At 39.8% G+C, this 22536-nt stretch overlaps 1 protein-coding gene across 1 annotated transcript in view; it reads right to left on the reverse strand.

Moving 5' to 3' along the window:
* The window catches only part of SCPEP1 (serine carboxypeptidase 1), a 488555-nt gene that overhangs the window by 440179 nt on the left and 25840 nt on the right, over window positions 1-22536 (reverse strand). The window contains exon 2 of the mRNA XM_044069708.1: window positions 10086-10225. Coding sequence (XP_043925643.1) covers window positions 10086-10225 — 140 coding nt within the window. The remainder of the gene's footprint in view (window positions 1-10085; window positions 10226-22536) is intronic.

A 22536-nucleotide genomic window follows, 5' to 3' on the forward strand; every position in this document is an offset into this window, starting at 1 on the left:
TGACATGCCCTCCTCTGTTGTACTTGTGGGAGTTTCACCTGTACTCTTTCCCGTTGTTCATTCCTACAATTCATCTGTCTCCCTATTCAATACACATACTTCCCCAGAGTGATCATTTTACATGGCAGGCCATGTCCTGTTAAAAATCATTAACACAGCTTCAGTACAGAATGCCAGGAATGGGATATCACAATACTCTGCACTGTAGGTTCACTGTCCTGTACTGCGTTTGGACCATATGCTTCACATTCTGTATCTCAACTGTCCATATATTCCCCAAGATGTCAAGATGTTTTCCTTATCAAATATGTGGCTTTCTGCCATATCACTGGGATGATCTTTGGACTGCTGTGAATCATTAAAGCCATTTGGGTGCATACCTCTCAACTGTTCTGATCTAAGCAGAATGTCCAGTTATATCTCGTATTTGTGATCTTTTCCTCATAACATATTTTCCTGGAAAATCATTGGCGTGTCATTGCAGAGTGCAGGCAGTAAATGATGACTGACATTTGCGTTTCAAACTTCATGCTCTTCAGAAAGTTCATGCTAATGTACAGCCTATATAGTCCATCAACTTCATAAGTTTAGACATGGAATATTAACAATCTGCCCCTATTTCTGGTCCATTGTACCCCCATTTTAATAACTTTGTCCACATTTCCCGCTCTAAGAGGCTGAGAGTGTTACATTTGAACACATTCCCATGTGACATACATGTCAAATATGTCCCTATTACTGGTTATTTGTTCACTCATTAAGTTGGCCTCTGTGCAGATAACAGAATGACAGTAATTTGTACAGCCACACCTCTCGATTGTACAGATGTTTTCAGTGTCCAGATTTTGCCTTGTAGTTTTGGCCTATTTCTCATGCAATTGCAGTTTTCTGGCAAATCATTTTAAGTATTGAGGGTTGAAGTCAGACAACAGTGACAGACATTGGAGTCTCAGACATATGTCTCAACTGTCCAGATTTTTGTTTCATATTTTTGCTTTGTTTCTCATAAAATTTGTGATTTTCTGGATTTTTGCAGCAAGTCCTTGAGGACTGAATTCACTAAATAATGACAGACATTTGAGTTTCAGATGTCATATCCTTCAGAAAATGTAAAGTAACACAACCTTTTTCCTAGAAACTCTAAGTTTATATGAGCAATATTTAAAATTTGCCCGTAATAATGGGGCTTTGTCCCATTATTTATGGCTTTATCCAGATTTTCTCTGCCAAGAAGATGAGAGCTATGGTCTCAGATTTCATACCCTTCTGAAAATTCATGTGAATGGAAAACATGTCATTGTAAGAGCAAATATTTAATGTGTCCCTAGTTCTCATCCTTTGTCCGCACATTATTTAAGGCTTTTGTCCACATTTCTTGCTCCAAGAGTTTCAGAATGTGTACAGCCCTGGTTCTCATTGTGGCATTCAACACAAATACATGGACCATATGTGCTCTCCTTTACATGGAATTAATAATATCAGTGTTTGCTCACAGGGTTTCACAGCCAGCAATACTGTTGCAAGCTGTAAAACCTGGCTTAAACACTCCGCACCTCATTAATATATATTATTCACTGCCTCATGCTCAGCACCATCAAGATAAGATGTAGACTCCATTAATATGCATTATGCACTGCCTCATGCTCAGCGCCATCACCTTAAGATGTAAACTCCATGTAGGCTCTGCAAGGAGCCTTCATGGAGTTTACTGAATCCGCTCGATAATGAAAGCCGTGACAAATGCAAGTTTCTTACATACGCAAAGATATTAGCCCTCCTCCCATTACCAAATGCTCAGTGAGAGTCAAGAAGTCTGCAGCTGAAGGCTCTTGCACATCCTGCTTAGGAGTGAAATTTACAAAGATTCACTGTTGACAACTTTTATGTGCAAGTGCAAGCAGTTAAACTTGTCAGTTCTGAACATTGTTTGTAGAGGGAAATGCAAAATTTGCAAAAAAGGTACAGTGTCAAGCAGTTCAGTGAAAAAGTCTGAAATTATAGGAAGTGAATAAGATAAGCAGCCTCCCTAGCAGTCTTATGCTTTAGTGCATTTTACATAAACATTGTACAATTTAGTTGTATTCAAAATAGCCAGTGCACTTTTTCTTAGGGCTAAAATTTAATATTTTCTGAATGCATACAAGCTGCTTTTCATATTTGTATATGACCACAAATAAGAAAAGAACAGACCGCAATCAGCATTAGTGGACACACATGATGCAGCTAGCACTTTAGCAAAGGATAACCTTAATTTTAGGTTAGGCAATGCCTGTGAGTACAGCTGTCTTTTTTTGATGATGTATATTGTTTTGTGTGTATGTTTCAAGTTACTAGGGGTATTTTGAAAATGTGAGGTTTTTTTTTGTTTGAGGGTTTTCATTAAACCAAAAGTCTTAAAATCTGACATAGGTTCAAATGGAGATAAACAACTGTATACAGGATCAGCCTGCCAAACAGTGTGTGCATGTAACACAAACATTGCAAATACTCGAACTATTATTTAAAAAGCTATTGCTTCCATGTATTGTATCATAATAGCAATGCTATCTATATCATCTTGTAACGTAAATAGTCTTGCAGGTATAGACAAAAAGTACAGAGTATTTAATTATGTTAAGAAATACAAAGTGCAAACGCCAGTGTTGTTAGAGACACATTTGGAAAGAAATAAGCATGTCAATTTGACAAAAGGATTTCAGGATGGATATTAAGCAGAATACCAGGGACAAGGGAAAAGAGGAGGGATTATACTAATTGCTAGGGGGTCTCCAATAGTGAAAGAAAAGGGAAAAAAAAACAGACAACAATGGGAGATTGTAGTAGTAACAGGCTACTGGCAAGGGAGGAGGACTACACTAGCATGTATTCATAGTTTAGTGAAAATTGCTATTATGGAGATTACGAAAATCTGGGAATAAATAAATCAGCTTTCAGCAGGGAATATTACTTATAGGTGGGACAGGAATCTGCAACAGTGATGATGTACCTGGAAGACCAAGAAGGGAAAAAATAACAAAAGAGAGGGTAGAGTTCTCATGCTATTTATGAAAATATTTGGTATGGAAGACGTGAATTCAGCAGTAGGGGAATATGTAAATTCTGTCAGAGCTTCAAGGTACAGTAATTGGGCTAGACTAGATAGAAATTACATGTCACAGGAAACTGTGCATTTAATTGAAAGCTGCAACACACATTCCCTGAGACAATAAGGTTAAGGAGGATGATATATGAAGGATCTGAAATAAGAATTAAAGTAGGAGGGTTCCTTTCTGACTGTGTTTGAACAGGGAAACCAGGCAGAGGTGTCTTTCCCCTTTGTTATTCACTTTATATTAAAAGCCATTAGCAAAGGCAACAAGGGACTCAGAAATGCAGAATATATTGGATATGACCAAGAAAAGTTGGCTTTACTTGCAGATATTAATTTTTGTACCCGATAAATCCAGAAGAGGACATCTCATTGTTGTGGAACATTTTGAGACCGTTTCAAGTCTTTTTAGGATATAAAATTAATGATGATAAATAAAGGCTATAGCTATAAAGTACAATGTACCCACATACAAATTGGATCAGCAATATCCATATTTATGGAGACACTATACGAGGAAATATTTAGGAGTATGGATGAAAAGGCTTCTGTTACGGCAGCTAAAGACATATACAAAGAGACTAAACAAGATATAATAAAAAACTAAAACTGGAAGCTCTTATTTATAGGTATGGATAGCAAGATACAAGCAGTGAAAATGTTTAGCCCCTTTAGTTTTATACACTGGTCAGGAATATTTATCACCCAGAGGAGAAGTTGTGAAAAATAATTGTAGGAATTTATCTGGAAGAAGCACAGGCCAAGAGTCAAGTGGGATAAGTTGATCCTTCCAACAGAACAAGATGTTTTAGGTATCATCCTATCAAGCGATGCTACATGGTTAAAGCTCATATACATAAAAATAAGAATAGGCTAGAATTCAAAATGGAAAAGGATGTAAAGCAGGGAGAAAACTCAAGAAATAAAGAAAAGAAAGTCTGGGTTTTTGACTGTAGATCCTTAAGGAAAATAACCATTCAGATTAATTTCTGCTAATTTATAAATATAATAGTCTAAGAATGAAGCAAACACAGGACTGGAGAAAGGAAATTTTGCCATTAGGGATGACTCCAAGTAAGGAGTAGCGAAATGGCAAGAGGGAGCTGGAATTTTCTGTAGAAAACTGGCAAAGGAACCAAAGTACTGGCAGCAAATTGATGAGGCCAAGAAGATATTTGGACTGCAGACTACAGACTCCCTTCCCTACCAGGAATGGATATCAGAGTAAAGACAAACAGAAAAGGATAGGGGAAAGACCTACTCTGGTCATACCTCTCAACTGTACAGATTTTCACAGAATGTCCAGATTTTTGCCTCATATTTTGGTCTGTTTTTGATAAAATTGTGCTTTTCTGACAAATTAGTGATAAATAATTACAGATTGAAGTTCAAAAATAACAGACATTTGAGTTTCAGACTTCATGTCCTTCTGAAAATTCATGCTAATGCAAAACATGTTATTCTATCAACTTTGTACGAGCAAGATTTAAAAAATTGTCTCCATTTTTGGGCCTTTGTCCCACTTTTATTTACAGCTTTATCCAGATTTCCTGCTCTAAAAGGTTGAGAGGTATGGCTCTGATGGAGTTTTTAGTGGAACCTAGAAAGTTAGGGATAACTAGTAGGGCATATAAAATATTGAATGAGAACTAAAAGAACAGGAGGAGGAGGGAGGGGAAGGAGGAGGAAGGATGAAGAAGGAGGAGGAGGAGGAAGGAGAATTTACAACAGAATAATGAGAGGACATATGTATGCCTCCCAAACATGCAACAAAGTCCAGAAGGTTTAGGATCTTTGCACAGGTATGTTTATACCCCAAGCAGGCTTCAAAAGAATTTGGACTCGAGTAGACAGCAAATGTTGGAGGTTTGATAGGGAAGAGAGAGAGGTAAATTGGAATATACACACACACACACACACACACACACACACACACATACATATATATATACATACACACATACATATATATATGTACACACACACAAACACATATATTTCTACTCTGATTAGGCAAATCGCATAACATAATGCCCCATTGGGATGTACCTCACTAGACACATCAAGCAACTGGAAAAAACACAGCTGTTCCTAAATAGAAAGATAAAGGGCTTAAAACTTGCTGCACTACACGGACAGACTAGAACTCTTCTTGTATTCAGTACCCTATACACTCCTTTGGGGTGATGTGCCTCACATGCTGTGCAACGATGGATCCAGTAGTACATCTCTTACACTTTTATAAATCAAACAGTTCTACAAAATACTAGGACCAAAGAAATAAATTCACTTAAACAAGTAGGAAAAACAAGGTGGTGACAGATTTGTTATTCAATTCCTACACCTCATCTGGAAGAAACTCTCACTCCAAATTAAGCAGTACAATTCACCTTCTTTCTTCAAGAGACAGTTAAATAATTGGATTGGCATTCATCCCACACAACCCTCGTATGACTAGATTGTCTCATGCTGAAAGGGGAGGCAATGCCTAGGGTGAGTACTAGCAAGTAATTACTGGCCTCCTGGAACAGTTGCCTTAAATTTTGTACGATTAATAAGAGTCTGCTAAATTTTTGTAGACATTTCCATCAAGACCAAGAAACTTTAGAATAGCACAAACCTCTAGAAACTAACGTTAATTCTCCTATCTGGCTTGTAGCTATGAAATATATTTAACAAATGTAGCATACTAGTTATAGCTCTTTAACAAGTCATAATATAAATTACCCCAAATGTCAATCTCATGCATTTTTGGTTTGCAATGTATTTCACAGTTTCCTAACTGTCCAACAGAACACAAGTGGTTAGAGTCACAGGTGCCACTTCTGTAAGAGACAAAACTTTACCAGGGGTATACCAGAGGAAAACAGCTGTGGGACATTTTGTATTTGGCATCAGTGTCTTTGACTGTCAAGCAAACACTCTAGGCCTACAGTTATACAAGTTTGTAGTCTGCTGTAAATTGGATGGTGTTTATTCATTCCTTTGCCATCTCAAACTGCTTAATATGAGTTAGATAATGTCAGCAATTGGTTCAAGGACACCAGTCAAACAAAATGTGAACAAAATACAGCATAATATGGGTCATTTTTGTTGAACAAAATATGTCTACATCATACCATACAGGTAATATATCCTGTCAAATCAGACGCTGTTAAAAGGACCTAGGCACTCTTATTGATAATTCATCTTTTGACCATCGTGTCTGTAGTAGTTCAGAAATCCTGTATGGCTCATCCAGTTTCCATAGACATTGCCTCCAGATCTAAATACATTCTTAATTCTCTTGTACTTTTATCTTATCAAGTCCATTAGTGAATATAAATTATTCATTTTGGCAAACTTTTGTGCAAGCATACCACAACCACAGATATCTCACAAAGTACCAACCAATACCATCAATGGCCCCAACAGCCTCAGTTATCCAGACAGATAGCCCTCTCCCTGTACTATACGGTCATCTATGGTGACCTGTGTCTAACTTTTTGAGCTCTGAAAGATCCAACACTACTTGGCTTCATATTTCTTCACAGCACAAATAGTTCTGCTGATACTCAGTTAAAGGGCATAAGCCTTAAATCAGACAGGCACACAAACATTCTAGATTCATATCCCAATGTATTCTCACCCCTGGAACAAATTTCATCTTCATGCCAGAGTATCATCCTTACCACCTTAAAAGTAGCATAGATAACTGGATGGGCATCCTCAAAATCTCCCCCAGGTCCATTGTACATTGCCCTCCTTTAGAATGAAGGGAACTTGCTGAATATGACTTATTCGCTAAGCCTCTAATGGTATGCAGACCAATTGCCCAGTACATATTTATGAATATGTGAATCTAAAAATACAATGCAAGTAAACTTGTACTTGTAGTAAATCCAGTTCATCAGCTCCCCACTTGACAACTATTACTACCCCTACATGATGTAGCCACATACCATCCACATTACGGGCAAAAAAAAAAAAAAATAACCAGTTAACCAACACAGTGATGCACACAGATTTTCACCAGTGTTCTTCAAATCTTCTTCCCCCACTAATTTTACATCATTTCATTACATGCATTCAGGGCAAATATGGCGGTGAGGGAGAAACAGTTACATACATACTTTAATAGGGTAATGTTTACTTTTCAGGATGTACTCATGCACTGATACCTTAGTTTGGGGGCACAAGCAGAAAGATATCCAAGTATCCTGTAATACTGCCTTCTCTAAATTGTGTCAAGACTGTTAATCTATGGAAAAGAAACTCTTAATGTATATTGCAATGTGAATACAAGCCTGTGCCTTGTATGTAAATGCTGATTATATTGTACTTTGTGTTATCAGAGATATTTGCCATCTCTGTATAGCATACGTTTGTATATTGTGTATACGTTTCATTTTTATGCAGTTGTATTATGTCATTTGGAGCTTTTCTCCCAGATCCTCCACTTATTCAGACTTTCCCAGTAATCAGTTACAATAAATAAATATTGCACGGCAAGGCATACATATACCACTTTTCTGTCTGACAGATGCATCCTATCATGAGATGAATGCTGGGAACCCTCAGATGTGCCATCTTCAGTGAACTTTGAAAAACATTTGACCTTGTGGATCATATACTTCAAGGCCTTGACTCAACCTTTAAATTGGTTCTCCTGTCTACATAAAAGGTTATTCATAACGGACTTTACACACCCAGTCCTCCCTCCCTCCTCCTAGTCTTACCTGGCGTTTCTCAGGGATCCATCTTTCGTCCTTTATTGTTCACCATTTACATTAACATGCTAAATTTTTGCTGGAGACATGCAATATTTTATTCCCTGCAGATGACTCATCTGCAAATCTGGCAGTTCACCTCAAACTGGAGTATTGTGCAAAACTTTTATTGACAAATTGTGTCAAGACTGAATCTATGGGATTCAAAATCAATCTCAACACAACTAATACAGTGGAGTTTGGTACCCACAAACAGCTGTGCTTTTGAAAGAGTATCTAATGACTTGTAAGCCCTGATGGTGACCCACTAAAAATAGTCTGTGGTGGTGGCTTGAAGCATCACTTACCTTCACTAATCACATCCTTAAAATAATAAAATTACTTCCATTTTCTACAAATACCACAATATTAACCACCTGCTAATAAAGTAGGTTTGCTACAATCAAAAGTCGTCCTCCTAACTGTCTTTGAGTACACCCGACCCCACCACTAATGCATACTCTTCCAGAAACTTCCAAAAGCTTTAAACAATGCAAAAATCATATCCATTTTATGGATGGAGCAGGCACTTGGCTTCACCAGTGCCAGGTATTAATGCAAGAAGGCTGGCTTCCAACCTCCCAAAGAATACTCCTTCTCCTAGCCACATTTCTTTACATGGTTCTTTGCCCAGACTACTGTAGCACCTGTCAAGGACTAATCTTTTTGAAGCAATATTCCAGGCTCCACAGCTCTTAGACTCCTCTGTCCTGTCATTGGTTATCCACACTACTGCCTTGTCTTTTGTAGGGCAAGCTCTCTCTCTCTCTCTCTCTCATCTTGGGCCCTCCACCTGAACCCCTCTCTACAGCACCTTTAATTAGCTTCTTCCTCTTGCATCCTTTACAAACCAGCTAAAAGCATACCTGTCACATCAGTGAGAGTACAGACATACTAGTTTTGTAACAATCTATGTTCATATTTGATCTTATTGAAGGACTGCATTTCCAGGAACACATTTCCTACAAGCAATTCAGTGTTTTTCCTTGTTAATAGCTAGGTCCAGTTGACATCTTATATTGCTCTTGTTTGCTAATGTACATGGATACATGTACGTTTGCCTTATTGTATTCTCTTGTACTGTAAAGTATCTCTATTTTTGCCAATCTGATTAGGTTGTGACTAAAAGGGGCCCCTGTGGTCCAGCTCATCTACCTGCTAAATGCGTAAATAATAAAAACAATACGCAAAGACACATGGACACACACACACACACACACACACACACACACACACACACACACACACTGCACATTTAAGAGAGCACTAAGATTACTGTTAAATTTTCATTCCACAACATAAAACATCTAGTGGCCAAGATAAGAGTACATGTCCAGATGCTATGCGTAATAGAGCTTCAACTCTTCCAATATAAGCCAGTAAAGCTAGTTAAACATAGTGGGAGGTAGAAGTCTACACACAGATTTATCCTTCTGCTGCTGGTCATATACAAAACAGATCCATAAAATTCAGTTCATTTATCTCATCAACAAATTATTGTTTGTTTGTGTCTTTCAGCTTTTCCCAGTTAGGGGTCGCCACAGCAGAACTCCGGTCTGCTAATGATTGGCAGTAGATTTTTACATGCTGGCTTGCTGGGCCTAATGCACAACCTTTAACGAAGGAACGCCCATTCACACGTCGTCACACAGAAGACGCTCTGAAAATTGAACGGGCAAAGTCTAACTGTGAGGCGGCAACGCTACCACAGCACCACCACCGCAGTCTCATCAACAAATTATTAAATATTTTAAAAATACATAATGCATGTGAGTAGTAAAATGTTAACTGGAACACACTAACAAACATTTTTGCATCAAAACAAAATGAGGCAAAGGGGCAAGAAATCACTTATTTTACTTGTATTGGGGAAGCTGTAATAATCTTGGCAAGTACAATTTGTGTTAGCAAAAAAAAATTATATTACTGAACTGTACATGAAGGAAAAATCTTGTTCCATTTAACATACTGCATCAAGTTTCTTCACAATGTTCTTTAGTGCAATCACTGTATGAAAAGTGCCTGACAAAGGTAAGGCACGTTAGAGTGACAGAGCCAAAGACATGAGCATTTCCCAGGTTGTTATATGAAAAATATATAGAAAGCAAATTATTTGTGCTGGAGGCAAAAAAAAAAAAAAAAAAAAATCAGACGTGCAGACTATAAAAAAATTAAAAATCATATTACTTCACTGAAATCTGACAATCATATCAATCTACCCTATAACCACACAATCATATCAATCTTACCTGTAACCACATAACTAAGGGTAAATTCCTGAAGTTCACAGATGGACTATCTGCATAATAAAGCCACCAAAACATGTTGGCATCGTCTCGGACTTTCACATAGCCCCACTCTTCTTTAGGCTCAGCTGGCAAGTAAACACCTAACCAATGGAGAAAAGTTCAAGTCAATAGAAGTACTACCATCATTACATTTTAATAATTTTATGTATCTACGGGTTTTAGAATATAAAGGGCAAGACAAGCGTCTTGAACAAAGACTACTTGGCTGACTTATAGTAAAAAAAAAAAAAAAAAAAATCAGCAAGAGTTATACTGCCAGAACAGCTTTACAAAACAAATCAGAGTGGACTATTAGACTAAATACATTGGAGATGTACAAGCATTAATCACATACAAAATTCAGTCCATGACCCTAAACATGCATACACAGTGTGCACCAATACTACTTGTCAGCAGGCATAGGCATATAGGTAAACAATTGTTAGTTTGCAGAGTGTAGCTTCATTATCAATGTACCTCTTAAATGAACTATTTCAATAAGACACCACATAAAACAAATGTGCCCTGCTGACTGGGCACAAGTGCAATGTGAGAAACACCTTTACCTGTCTTGACTACATAAACACTAGTCAAGAGAACTGATCAGCAACGGAGCTATTCTGTGAAAACGCATGCTAAATGCAGCAGTGGCACAAACCAAATTACCAGATGGCTAAAGTCATCAACTAAAAGCAGGCACTCTGGCAACAACTCACAAATACAACCTACTGGCAAGCTGTAGAACACTGCATGACAGAACACCTGCTCAGACGTGTTCAACTCTGAAAGGTCAGAACACAAACATATTCACAACTCTGAATGTTTAACATCCCTGTGCTGATCTGGCTTGGTCCCACTTTTCAGTGCCCTATGATGCTCAGCAGTACAGACACCACAACAAAGCTGACCTCATACAAAACACTGTACGTATGAAGACAATGTAGGGGCAGAATGCCAAAGGTGAAGCAATGAAATGATATGGAATGAAATAAAACATACGTGAATTAAAATGACCCTGTACACTTATTATGTCCTGGTCTAAATTGCTCTGCCTCCTCTTGTAAAAAGAGATCCTGAGCAATACTATGCTGTCTAATAATCTTCAAATACAAGGCAGCTGTATTCCATCTGCCTTAAAATGTTAGCACAGAATTAACTAGTGCACTGTATACGTTGGTGTTACAAGTTCTGTAAATTGCCAAAAATCAAAACAATTCCCAAAAGTCAGTCTCAAGCATACTAAGGAAACAAGCATTCTCTACCAACTCAGTTGTGTTACATTTTTTATTCCCACATCAGTTACTGCTCTGGGAACTTGAAAACTGCAGCAGTCTAGGATACTTGCCATTAACAAAAACACATCTAAATCTATCAGTGTCCAAACTATAACCTTGGACTAGGTCATTAACATCTCCTCCCCTAGACCCTGCAGTTGCACTACATGCCCCTTCTGACATCACAGTGGGGGGGGTGCTTGTTCAGTCAGATTTACAACATCAAGGCCCCCCAAAAAAAACTTTGACCTACACTTGCCAGACACATGACTCAGAGACTAGCCTAATCCATTGGTGTGTGATGCAAGTTAAGTCAGTTTTCCCGAATGCTATGAAAAAGTTGCCTCTGTCATTAGTTATGTTACGTGTGTTCAGGCCCACGACATAGTCATACCATAGAGAATTCGTTTCACTGGCACCACTAAGCAGTGTGCACCTGCTAGAATGAAAAAGCATCTTTCACCTTCAAAACATTTAACCATTCACAACCCAGCTCCACAAAACTAGACCAAACCATAATCAGCATACAACATGAACTCATAACTATATTATTTTCTACATACCTGAAGATCTCAAAAGGGGGGAAAAGTGCAAGAGTACCCCAAACAGAACAAGTTTACCACAGTACTTCATCCCTTATTGTCTCTCCAAGTAGACTAGCAAGCTAAACAAATGAGGAAGAAACCATCTAACATTCCCTGAAACTACACCTTGGCAAAGTCTACTCTTATCTTATATTAAATATTTTGTAAATGTGTAATTAATAGGCCAGATTCCACCTGAAGATATCCCCTGAAACCCCCTTCAGGAATGCCACTGAAGCCAGAGCTCCTTTATACACATCATTAAAAGAAAGCAATCTGCCTTCCTTACAGGTTCTCTCTCTTCTCTCCTGCTGCTTTCTTGGATCCATGTAATAGAAGAGTTTATTCTGAGCCTGATCATAAAAAAGTAGAATCTGGACCTTTGTTAGTTCACCCTATTCTTGTGGAGTAATGCATAGAGAGAGAAATATAATCCCTGTAACTGCCTTGTTAACAAAAAAAGACAGGAACTCTCCTGTATCTACACATTTCTAGCATCCTCAAGCCGGACTGTTCTGGAAGACTATTCATCCTACAGTGTGAGTCTAGGTGAGCTTCTCTACCTCAATCAAATGCATCTGTTTGGTAAAGGGAGGCTCCCTGAAAGGTCTACCCAAAGCCTTCTGAGGTGCAGCAACCAGCAATGTAGCTCCTTGATGAAAGAAGTGATCAGACAGAAAGGCTTGTCCAAAAGGATCTCATTATTGATTTAACGGGTTCTTAAAACACTAAAAAACTCTCATGTCTTGCATTCTGTTCTGTCAGAATATCTGCTAACATTAAGGCCCAGAATCAAAAAGGTCTGTGGATAACAGGTCATTATGGAGACCTACCAAATTAAAAGCACACCACCACCATCTGAATCCAGTTGCCAGTAATAAACACCTTCTGCCTGACAATTCAACAAATCTTTTCAGAAACACATCTTAGCTGGAATTAGGTTTGACATTTCTCAACATGTCTTAAAAAAAAAAAAAGGAAAAAGGAATCGCCAGTTTCCAGGCAGTACAACAACAAAGGGTGGTCATCTAAGTAGTAGTAAAATGTGTATCCTCTTCAACCAAATTGTTCCGACTGCAGAAGCTATAAAGCTAACAAATATCTGTGGTGTTGCTGTTAGACTGAAAGAAACAATACTTAACTGAAGTTGTGACTCCATACCTGAAGCCATCTCTGGGGCCTTCAAACATCTTCACTGCATTTGTGCATGTGTAAATAATTTTAAACAGAGAGTCACCATCCATGTCTCGTAGGAGCTATGGAAATGCCACCATACCCGCTTTCCTTACATTGTGAAACTTATTTCCACAGATAAATCTTTAAGATGGACTTCTTTCTATCTTCTATTGAAAATTTCTTTTAGATGCCACAAACAGGAGTCCCTTCCTTCAAAAGGAAGAACATTTTCAATACATCTACTCATCACGGACTTACAACTTTCAGAAAAGAGTTTAGATTTTCAAAAAGCTCTCATCTTACTAGTAGGCAATGCTGCTCACATAAGTATATTAAAAAATATGACAGCTGTTGCAACATTTATACTGGATAAAGGACAATCTTCAGTAACAATGTATACCATATACATTAGGCCTGCTTGGCAGAGTGTGCTGCTAATCCCCTTTTCCCCATCATGTACCATGCTTTCATCTCTTCAGTTCTTTGCTGCATGAAATCTCCAGTCAAGAAGCAAAAGCTCCAGCCTCCCTTTTGGAAAATGTGAACATTTTTAGTATGCTTAGGAAAAAAAGTTTGCCATATTTTCTTTACCTTTTCTCACCAAACTCAATTCTGCTCCCTTTGCCATTTTCTGACTGATATTATTTATAACTGCCCCACCACATCCCCACCATGCTAGACCCTGTCCTGCCTTAAATACTGCATCTACTCTGCTTTTTAGGAAATACAACTGTAGCAGGCCTACAGCTTTTGCTCCAGGGTACATTCGAAGCCTTTTCTGCTAGGATACACAGAATGATTCCCAAAGGCAGGCATTCAGTTTGTAAGGCATTTAATTAAAACCACAAAACTATAAAAAGAAATGAAAAATTTTATGAGAAATTCAGATTTTTTTTAACTGTTGAGGAATCCTCTTCCTACAGCAACATATTGGTCCAAATCACCATGACTGCCTACTTTGCCAGGACAACCTTTCCCAGATTCTTGTCAAAGGTATTAGTAATGGGGCGGGGGTGTCTAATCTCCCCACTATTATGGCTGTGCATCCCAGAACTCCCATCTCATGGGCAGGAGGATCCATCTAAACTTATCACCCCTGTGCCTCTTCAGGAGTCACTGGATTACAACCAATTAAATTGGGGTCAGGCGGCCACAGCTCTAAGATGGTCCACTATCACAAAGCCTAAAGCTCTACTTCTATACTCAGGGTCCTTCTAGCCTATGCAAAATTTCCCCTAGTGCCTACATTTTTGGCCCCAGTAAACCTGCTTGCATTCCTGACATCTACATTTGTGGCATTGTTATACCTGTATTTTTCACACCCATTTTCAGATGATGACTTCCATAATACCAGCTTGCATCAGTTGCTTGGGTTCCTCCACTGGCACCAGATCTGGCACAGTCTCAATGATAAGATGGACCCTTTCTCTCGTGGTACCCTTTCTGGCATCAATTGCTTCAAAAGTAAACTGTGGTATCAGTGCTTTTGGCAATAACTTCTCAGATGCTGATAGATCCAGTGCCAAAGCTTCAGATTTGGTCTTCCACACACTGGTGGCAGACCCAAATGCTGGCACTTTCAAGTCAATACAGTGGTGCACCTTAACCATATTTTGATATCATGTTGGAAAAGAAAAGTAAGATGAACAAGAGTACCTCATTCCAAAAGCGTTTAGGATTTTTCCTTTGAACAAGGTGTGTGTGTGTGTGTGTGTGTGTGTGTGTGTGTGTGTGTGTATTTGTCTCCGTGCATGTATTTATTTATTTTTATTTTATTAACATTTGTTTACCGGGAAAGTCAGACTTGGAACAAACCCAATTTTTAGCGGAGACCCAGGAAGAAACGCTCCAGATGCATGTCTTTTTGACGTGGGAGGAAACCAGATCACCCAGAGGAAACCCACACAAATGCATGGAGGACATGCAGACTCTGCATAGAAGGCACCCAGCTGAAAATTGAACCAAAGAATCTCTTTCTGCGAAGTGACAATGCTACCGCTGCACCATCCAATGTATTATGCCTTGCACCTTTTGTTCTGTATGCTCTTAAAAAGTGTCCTCACATGGAATACTGTGAATTGCATGCAGCACTGACTATGCTCGTTACAGGGACTTCCTAGCAATCATAATAGGTACAGTGGGCATATCACAGGCATCTGCCTCACAAATGTTCCACCTGTTCTTTAATGCTACAGTATATCTGGCTCCTACAGTCTGCAGAGGAGAAAATTACCACTTATACACAGTGTTCTATGAAGCAACCCATAGCCTACATTCCTGAGGTCTGAGGGGCTACTGAAGGCACCCACACCATCAAGGGCCTGCCTAGTCCACATAAGACACCAATGTATCAACATGAAAGACTTTCATTCCACCAACTTCCAGGTTGTTTGCAACACAAAAAGATATTTTACATTACTGTGCACAATCCAGGACGTTTCCCCAACTCCCATACTGGCACACATCTCACCTATACCAGTAATATATGCAGTGCAAGGTCTCAGAGACATTTTGCTGACAATGACAGACATGCTCTGGAGGCAAGGCTGACTATCAACGCTCAAGAGTATGGCAGAGATGCAAAAGTAAAACCTCACTGCTACAGACATGCAGTGTTGTCAAACATGTTTAGATTGCGGATATCCACTTCCACTGCATAGATTACTTTGGTGACTCAATGTAGTCTGCTCCTAAGATCTGCATAAGACAGTTTGCCACCTATTCACTTCTTCATAACAGGATTGCATGCAGACATTTTACAGCACAGTACTGCCAATGAAGGACCAGACAGACCAGAGACAATGGTGAAGAAAGTGCTGGTTGAGGAGCTGTGAGAAAATGGCTGCAGGGGAAGGCCATACAAAACAAACATGGATGCAGTACATGATCACTGAAAAGTAGCAGCCTCTGGTCCACAACTATGGATTAAATGAGACACAAAAAGATTAAAACTTTTTCCTCATCCTACCATACTTTCAGACCCCAAATGAAGGGATACAAAACCAAAGGAGGTAGAGTTTCAATATTTATCAAAGACAAAACACCCCTCCAGGCTGGTCAAACCAGTATGACAAACAGAGACATTCCAGGTGTACTTAACTGTTGACAAAACACCTATTCAAATCATAGCTAGCTACAGACCCCCAATCATGACTGAGGACGTCCACTCCACTTATGACTTACTTGAATCCATCAAGATTTAACCCTCTACCCTGATCCTGGATGACTTTAACTACCAAACCATTGAGTGGAAGACTTATTCTACCCCAAACACGAACACCCAGAGCTTCCTCAAATTTGTCAATGCATTGGATCAGCTGGTTGACACCTCCATGAGAGGTGAAAATATAGTGGACCTGGTACTAACCAACATGAGTAGCCACTGCAGCACCCCTACAGTGTCATCCTCTTTGGTAAAAATCAGACCACAAGGCGATCACTTTCAAAGTCACCATCTCTCCTGAACCCCCACCCCCTTGCCAGGGTCAAACAAAAAGAAAGACTTTTCTAAAGCTGACTACAACCTCCCGAGAGCAAGTATAAGCAGCTTCACAGCCACCATCCCTTCAATTGGAACTAACACTAATGTCCAAGCCTACACCAAAAAACTATATGATCACCTACTTAGCTGCATGGACTCAGCAATACCGGTCAACACCAAATCATCTTCCTCAAGGAAGAGTAAACCTGTTTGGTGGACAGCAGCAATAAACAAACTCTACAATAAAAGGAAAAAATTGCTGTCCAGGACCAAGGAGGAGATGGCAAGTTGAAAGCAATCTCTCCTTTGTCTGAACAAGCAAATAAGGTCACTGGTAAAATCCTCTAAGGCTAACAGAGTACAAATTGGCAACATCCACAAATGACAATCATAAGGCCTTCTTCACATACATCCGCAATTTCAAAGGTATCACCCAAATCTGCTTTGAACTGGAGGTCAAGAACACCACATACACAAATGTCGTAGGTATAGCCAACCTGCTGGCAGACAGGTTCAGTGTAAACTTCACACCCCTGCCCCCACCATCAGTAAACCAGGACATCCCCAGCACCTGCCCCCTCCTCTCATCACCAGGGAGTACGTCTTTAATACCCTCTCAAAAGGCAAAAAAATACAGCCTCATGGGACCCATCATCATCCTAGACTGTGTCCTACATGAACTCGGGCATGAGCTCTCAGCACCATTAGGCACACTATTCAACCAAAGCCTGAGCACCAGCTTCATCCCAGCCAAATGGAGGAACAGCCATTGTTATCCCTCTACACAAAGGTAGAGCATCCACAGACCCATGCAATTATAGTCCTATCAGCCTGATGTCCAAGGCCATGAAATGCATTATCATGGACCTTACAAACAAGGACACTGGCAAACTCCAAACACTTGAGCCCACACAGTTTGGTTTTGTCAAAGGGAGATCATGTCTGTTAAACTTGGCCGACTTCTTCAAAACAGTCACCAAAGCCACGGACGAGGGGAAGACGGTGCACACTGCCACCTTGACTTAGCCAAAGCCTTCAACACTATTCCCCACTCAAGCATAATAGATAAACTCTCCCAACTAGGCATCAACCCATATGTTACCAGATAGGTAGTCGACTAGCTCACTGATAGAACCCACTCAGTCAAAATAGAGGAAACAAACTGTAGTAGCAGACCCATAACAAGCAGTGTACCCCAAGGATTGGTCTTGGGGCCTCTACTGTTTGGGATATACTTTTCTGAGGTGCAAGCCAAAACCAGGGTCTGTGGGTGACCAAGTTTGCAGATGACTGCAAGCTGGGTGCAGTCTTAAATTCCCCTAGTGATGTGAACATCCTCCAAGAGGCCCTTATCCAAACTAATGACTGGTGCCAGAAGCATGGCCTTAAACTGAATGCCAAGAAATGCATCATTATCACCTTTGGGGAAAGTGGCACCCCAAGCTATCAGTCGTGAGGGACTTGGGCACCCAGGCTGATAGCAAACTGACTTTTGACCACCACATTGCCTCCAGTGTATGAAAGGCTTTCTACATGGCCCACCTCATAAGTAAGGGTATTTCATCCAGTAACAAGGAGGTCATAACTTCCCTGTACTCCTCCCTTATCAGACCCATTATTGAGTACAATGCCCCCCTTTGGCATGTTCCTTGCCAAGCACATGCAGCAGCTGGAGAGATTACAGAGGTTCCTGACCAGGAAAATCCAGGGTCTTAAACACCTATCCTATACAGATAGGATAAAAGCCATGTCCCTCTCCTCAGTCTCACTGCTCAGAGGTGACCTGTGTCTGTCACACAAAGCCATCTCAGATCCAGCCTTGATGGAGTTGTTGCATATCCGCAAGTCAAACTCTACTTGGGCGACCCGCATACAAGGCCTCAAACCGGTCTTTGACATTAATAGAACTTACTGGCAGGCTAGATTTGTGTCCCAAAGACTCCCCCATTTGTGGAATAGACTCCCTCTCCATGTCAAGCAAAGTACCTCACTAGCCCTCTTTAAGAGGAACCTAGACGACTGGATGGGAATCTGAGAATACACCCTGGGATCCCACCTGTGCCCCTGTTGGACAGGCAGAAATGGGTGTTGACTTTATGGGAACATGGCCAAAATTCTGGGCTAGGCTTATAAGGGCCTCCAGCCCAATAGCCTAATATCATCCTATGAATGTATGGAATACTACACCCAGGCTAAGCTATATAGTGCATTGACTAGCCTCATACAAACATAGTCTATCCATGTTAACAGTGACAGCATGGCGCAGTTATAGGTACAAGTGAGGAGGAGGCAGAGAGACTGGGATCAACAAATGGGTACACTGGTTAAAAAGGGTGAGGCTACAAATGTAGAAAGGAGCAAGTGACATGATTATAATTGGTAGGGCTAGGCAAGCTGTGTTGGGGGGTGGCACTTAGAGGTTAACAGATCAGATTTACTAGGTGCTTGTTCAGTATGGAGTTACAAGGGACATATTGTCTGCAAATGTGGTTGCACTGTGCATACATAGCTGTATTAGGTGTTGTGGAACTTCATTTGGGAAACTCACATCATGACTACCACAGATTACAGGTCTGTCCCAACTGACGAATGGCACAGGTGTCAAAATCCACTAGCAAGGACTAAGACTGCTACATCTGTGCAAGTGGCTACATTATGCTGCAACAAGCTCAACATCAGCAGGAGGTGTGCATGAGGCAGCAGTACGAGACCTTGATTACATTTACCCACAACGGAATCAGATGATCAGCAGCCATGGGAACTGCACTGGCCCTGGTACACAGATGTAGACAGCTTCCATGGAGGCAGTGAAGGCACCTAGATGCCTATCCAACAAGGCAATCAGTTGAGCCATGCATTACATGCCCACATGTACAATGTTATGCAGGCCATGCAGTACAGCTATCAACTCTGCCACACCAGCATCCACGAGTGCAAAGATGACTGCCCTGAACATCTACTGTGCAGCATCTACTGTATAACCCAGTCTGGGAATACAGTCAGGGTAATGGCATTTAAGACACCAACCCAATGTTCCCAACTATTGTTGACAGTCTCTGGTGTTACCAGTGCCTATTACTGGTGTGTGAACAGGTGTCAATGGTGCCCCTTTGTATGACTGTCAGGCATAACCTGTCCTTCCACATGTTCTGAATGAAGTGATGGGTTCCAGAGGCAACACAGCTTTGTCACCAGTGCATTAGCTAGAGTTTGTGCCGCTCGGGGTGGACTTTGAGTTTGCAACCCCCCCAAAATAAAGCACAATACATATACAAAATTAAACATAATGCATATCATAGTCCAAAAGTAAATGAAGGAATCACCGAGACATGGCAGAGAAATGTAAAAATGAAAACCTAATTTTCAGAAGAATGCATGCAAGTTCTGAGCAGTCAAGCCTTCTGATGAAGTGTGTTAAACCATACAAAGCATTAAAATCTCTTGTAGCACTACATGTCCTTTTTCATATATTCTTCTTGGCCCTGGGTTCCCGCTATTTTTCCAATACTGCGATCTGTCAAAGGGGCTGCCTGCTGGCCTGCTGTGTGTGTGTGTGTGTGTGTGTGTGTGTGTGTGTGTGTGTGTGTGTGTGTGTGTGTGTGTGTCATGGTATGCAAATCAGCCAACTAGAAAGCCACTATGGCACCACCTGACTTCTGCCTTTTTGTATCAGCTGCCTGGCTAAAAAAAAAAAAAAAAAAAAAAAAAAAAAAAAAATCACTTCTTGTTAATTAAAAAGTGCCACCTTGAGTGGACCACCCCTCTCACTCCCCCACCCCCCACTAGCTACGCCACTAATTGAAACCCACATTCAAAGAAAATGCATCTGCCCAGTGGAGGATAAAGTATCAACTAATAATGACAAACTGCCCAATTCAGAACATTTCCATCATAAAAGTCTACTCAAACTTCTGTCATTACAATCCAACAATATCAGTAAATATGCACAATCTCTGCAGAAGTGAAAGTAATCTAAATAATTCCACATAAGACATAAGATCAGTGGCGGCTGGTGACTTCAAATCACAGGGGGGCTGCAGGAGACGCTGAATGGGTGGGGTCAAAGGGAAGGGGTGTGGTCAACCATAAAGGGGAGGAGCTATGCACAAAACCACAAAAAACTAACTTTAATTAAATACGCTGCCCTGGGTGGCAAACCATCATTATGAAAGTCCAATCAAGACAAAAATAAGTGTAGAAGAATAAAAATATTTCAATGCATTGGCTGCATGACAGCTTACTTAATATCTAGATGGAAACAAAAGGTTGTGAGGCATGAAAAAATAAATTACTTTTTAAATACATTACTGGAATGCCAGTCAAAATCAAGTATAAGAAAAACCAGAAGCACTCAACTCAAACCACTTCTCCTTGCACTGCAGTTCTAATTATAATATATTCAGCTTTATTAAAGTACCAAGCAACATGCTGAAAGTAGAAATCTATGTGATGCCCCCACTTGTAAAAATGTTTCTTAGCCAAAAAAGACCTGCTGCCTGACAACTTGTTTCATGGGGAAAACATGATAAAAGTAAAAAATGAAAAGCAAACAAGAAACAAGCTCAAGATACATTGCTTAAAGGATTACTGTACAGGTTATGGACCACACATGATTGGCATTCTGTTCAGTTTATGGGTAAAGTCTGTAGAGATGACTGGAAGTCTCCAACAAGTGTAATGAGCTTTTTAAAATAATGGAATCCTGTCCTTTAATACACAAGGCTTATACATTATCTAGTCAAGTATTCTCTGCATGGCAACAACAGAAAGGCTTTCAATGTTGGCAATTCTTTAACAGTATGCTTATTAAAGCTTACTTGCATCTATTCTCTGCATGGCAACAGAAAGGCTTTCAATGTTGGCAATTCTTTAACAGTATGCTTATTAAAGCTTACTTGCATCTTACGATGTCAGACAAGCTTACCTTATGGTCATTAAAGCATTGCTACTTAAACACAGAGCAACAGGCACTTTGAGTAATAAGCATAAATCTGAGTAATAAGCATAAATCAACAGTACAAAAATATGACAGAAACCAGACCATTCTGCAAAATCAAGGACAGATGAAAAGCCACTGTAGTACTTATGCAGTGTGTCCTCCCCATCCAAGGTAGATACAACTACTCCTTGCCTTGCTTGGACACATCCAGAGTCACTACATGGGGGAGTGGGGTGCAACAAGCATGTCACAATTTGAAATCTCTCTGGCTGACTGTGATAGCCCTGACACATTTGTCATACCTCTCAACCTCAAGAGCAAGAAATCTGGACAAAGCCATACACAGAAGTGGGACAAAGGCACAACAATAAGGACAATTTTTAAATATTGCTCTAATAAACTTAGAAAGATAATAGAATAGGTCTTGCATTAGTATGAATTTTCTGAAGGGTATAAAATCTGAAACTCAAATGTCTGTCATTTTCTAACTTCAGTCTTTAGTGATTTGTCACTAATTTGCCAAAAACACAATTTTATGAAAAATGGACCAAAAATTTGATGCAAAAATATAAAATAGACACACAATACAGCTTCTACCTGTCAAAGAAGGGACACTTTAATATTAGTACTGCTACCTTGAGCAGCTGACAAAATAAAAAGAATCTACATGCATTTCAAGTAATCTATAACTTTGATTATTACAGTTATTTCTTAATTGTAAACCCTCCATGTTTTCTTCCAAAATTGCTATTTTATGGAGGGATTATTAGGGGAAGAGCAACATTTTAAGCCAAAAATTGGGGACAGTTGAGAGGTTGGCTATGCCTAATTCTATAAAGCAATTTATTTGCATGTACCTCTCAACCTGTTAATGCAGTAAATCTGAACAAGGCCAAATATATTGGGGCACATATAAACAGTACTAAAATTGCTCTTGTATAAATTGAGACAGTTGATA

Source organism: Protopterus annectens, chromosome 4.part0, assembly GCF_019279795.1.
Source record: "Protopterus annectens isolate FY-2018-M chromosome 4.part0, PAN1.0, whole genome shotgun sequence".
In the NCBI taxonomy this organism is placed as follows: Eukaryota; Metazoa; Chordata; order Ceratodontiformes; family Protopteridae; genus Protopterus; species Protopterus annectens.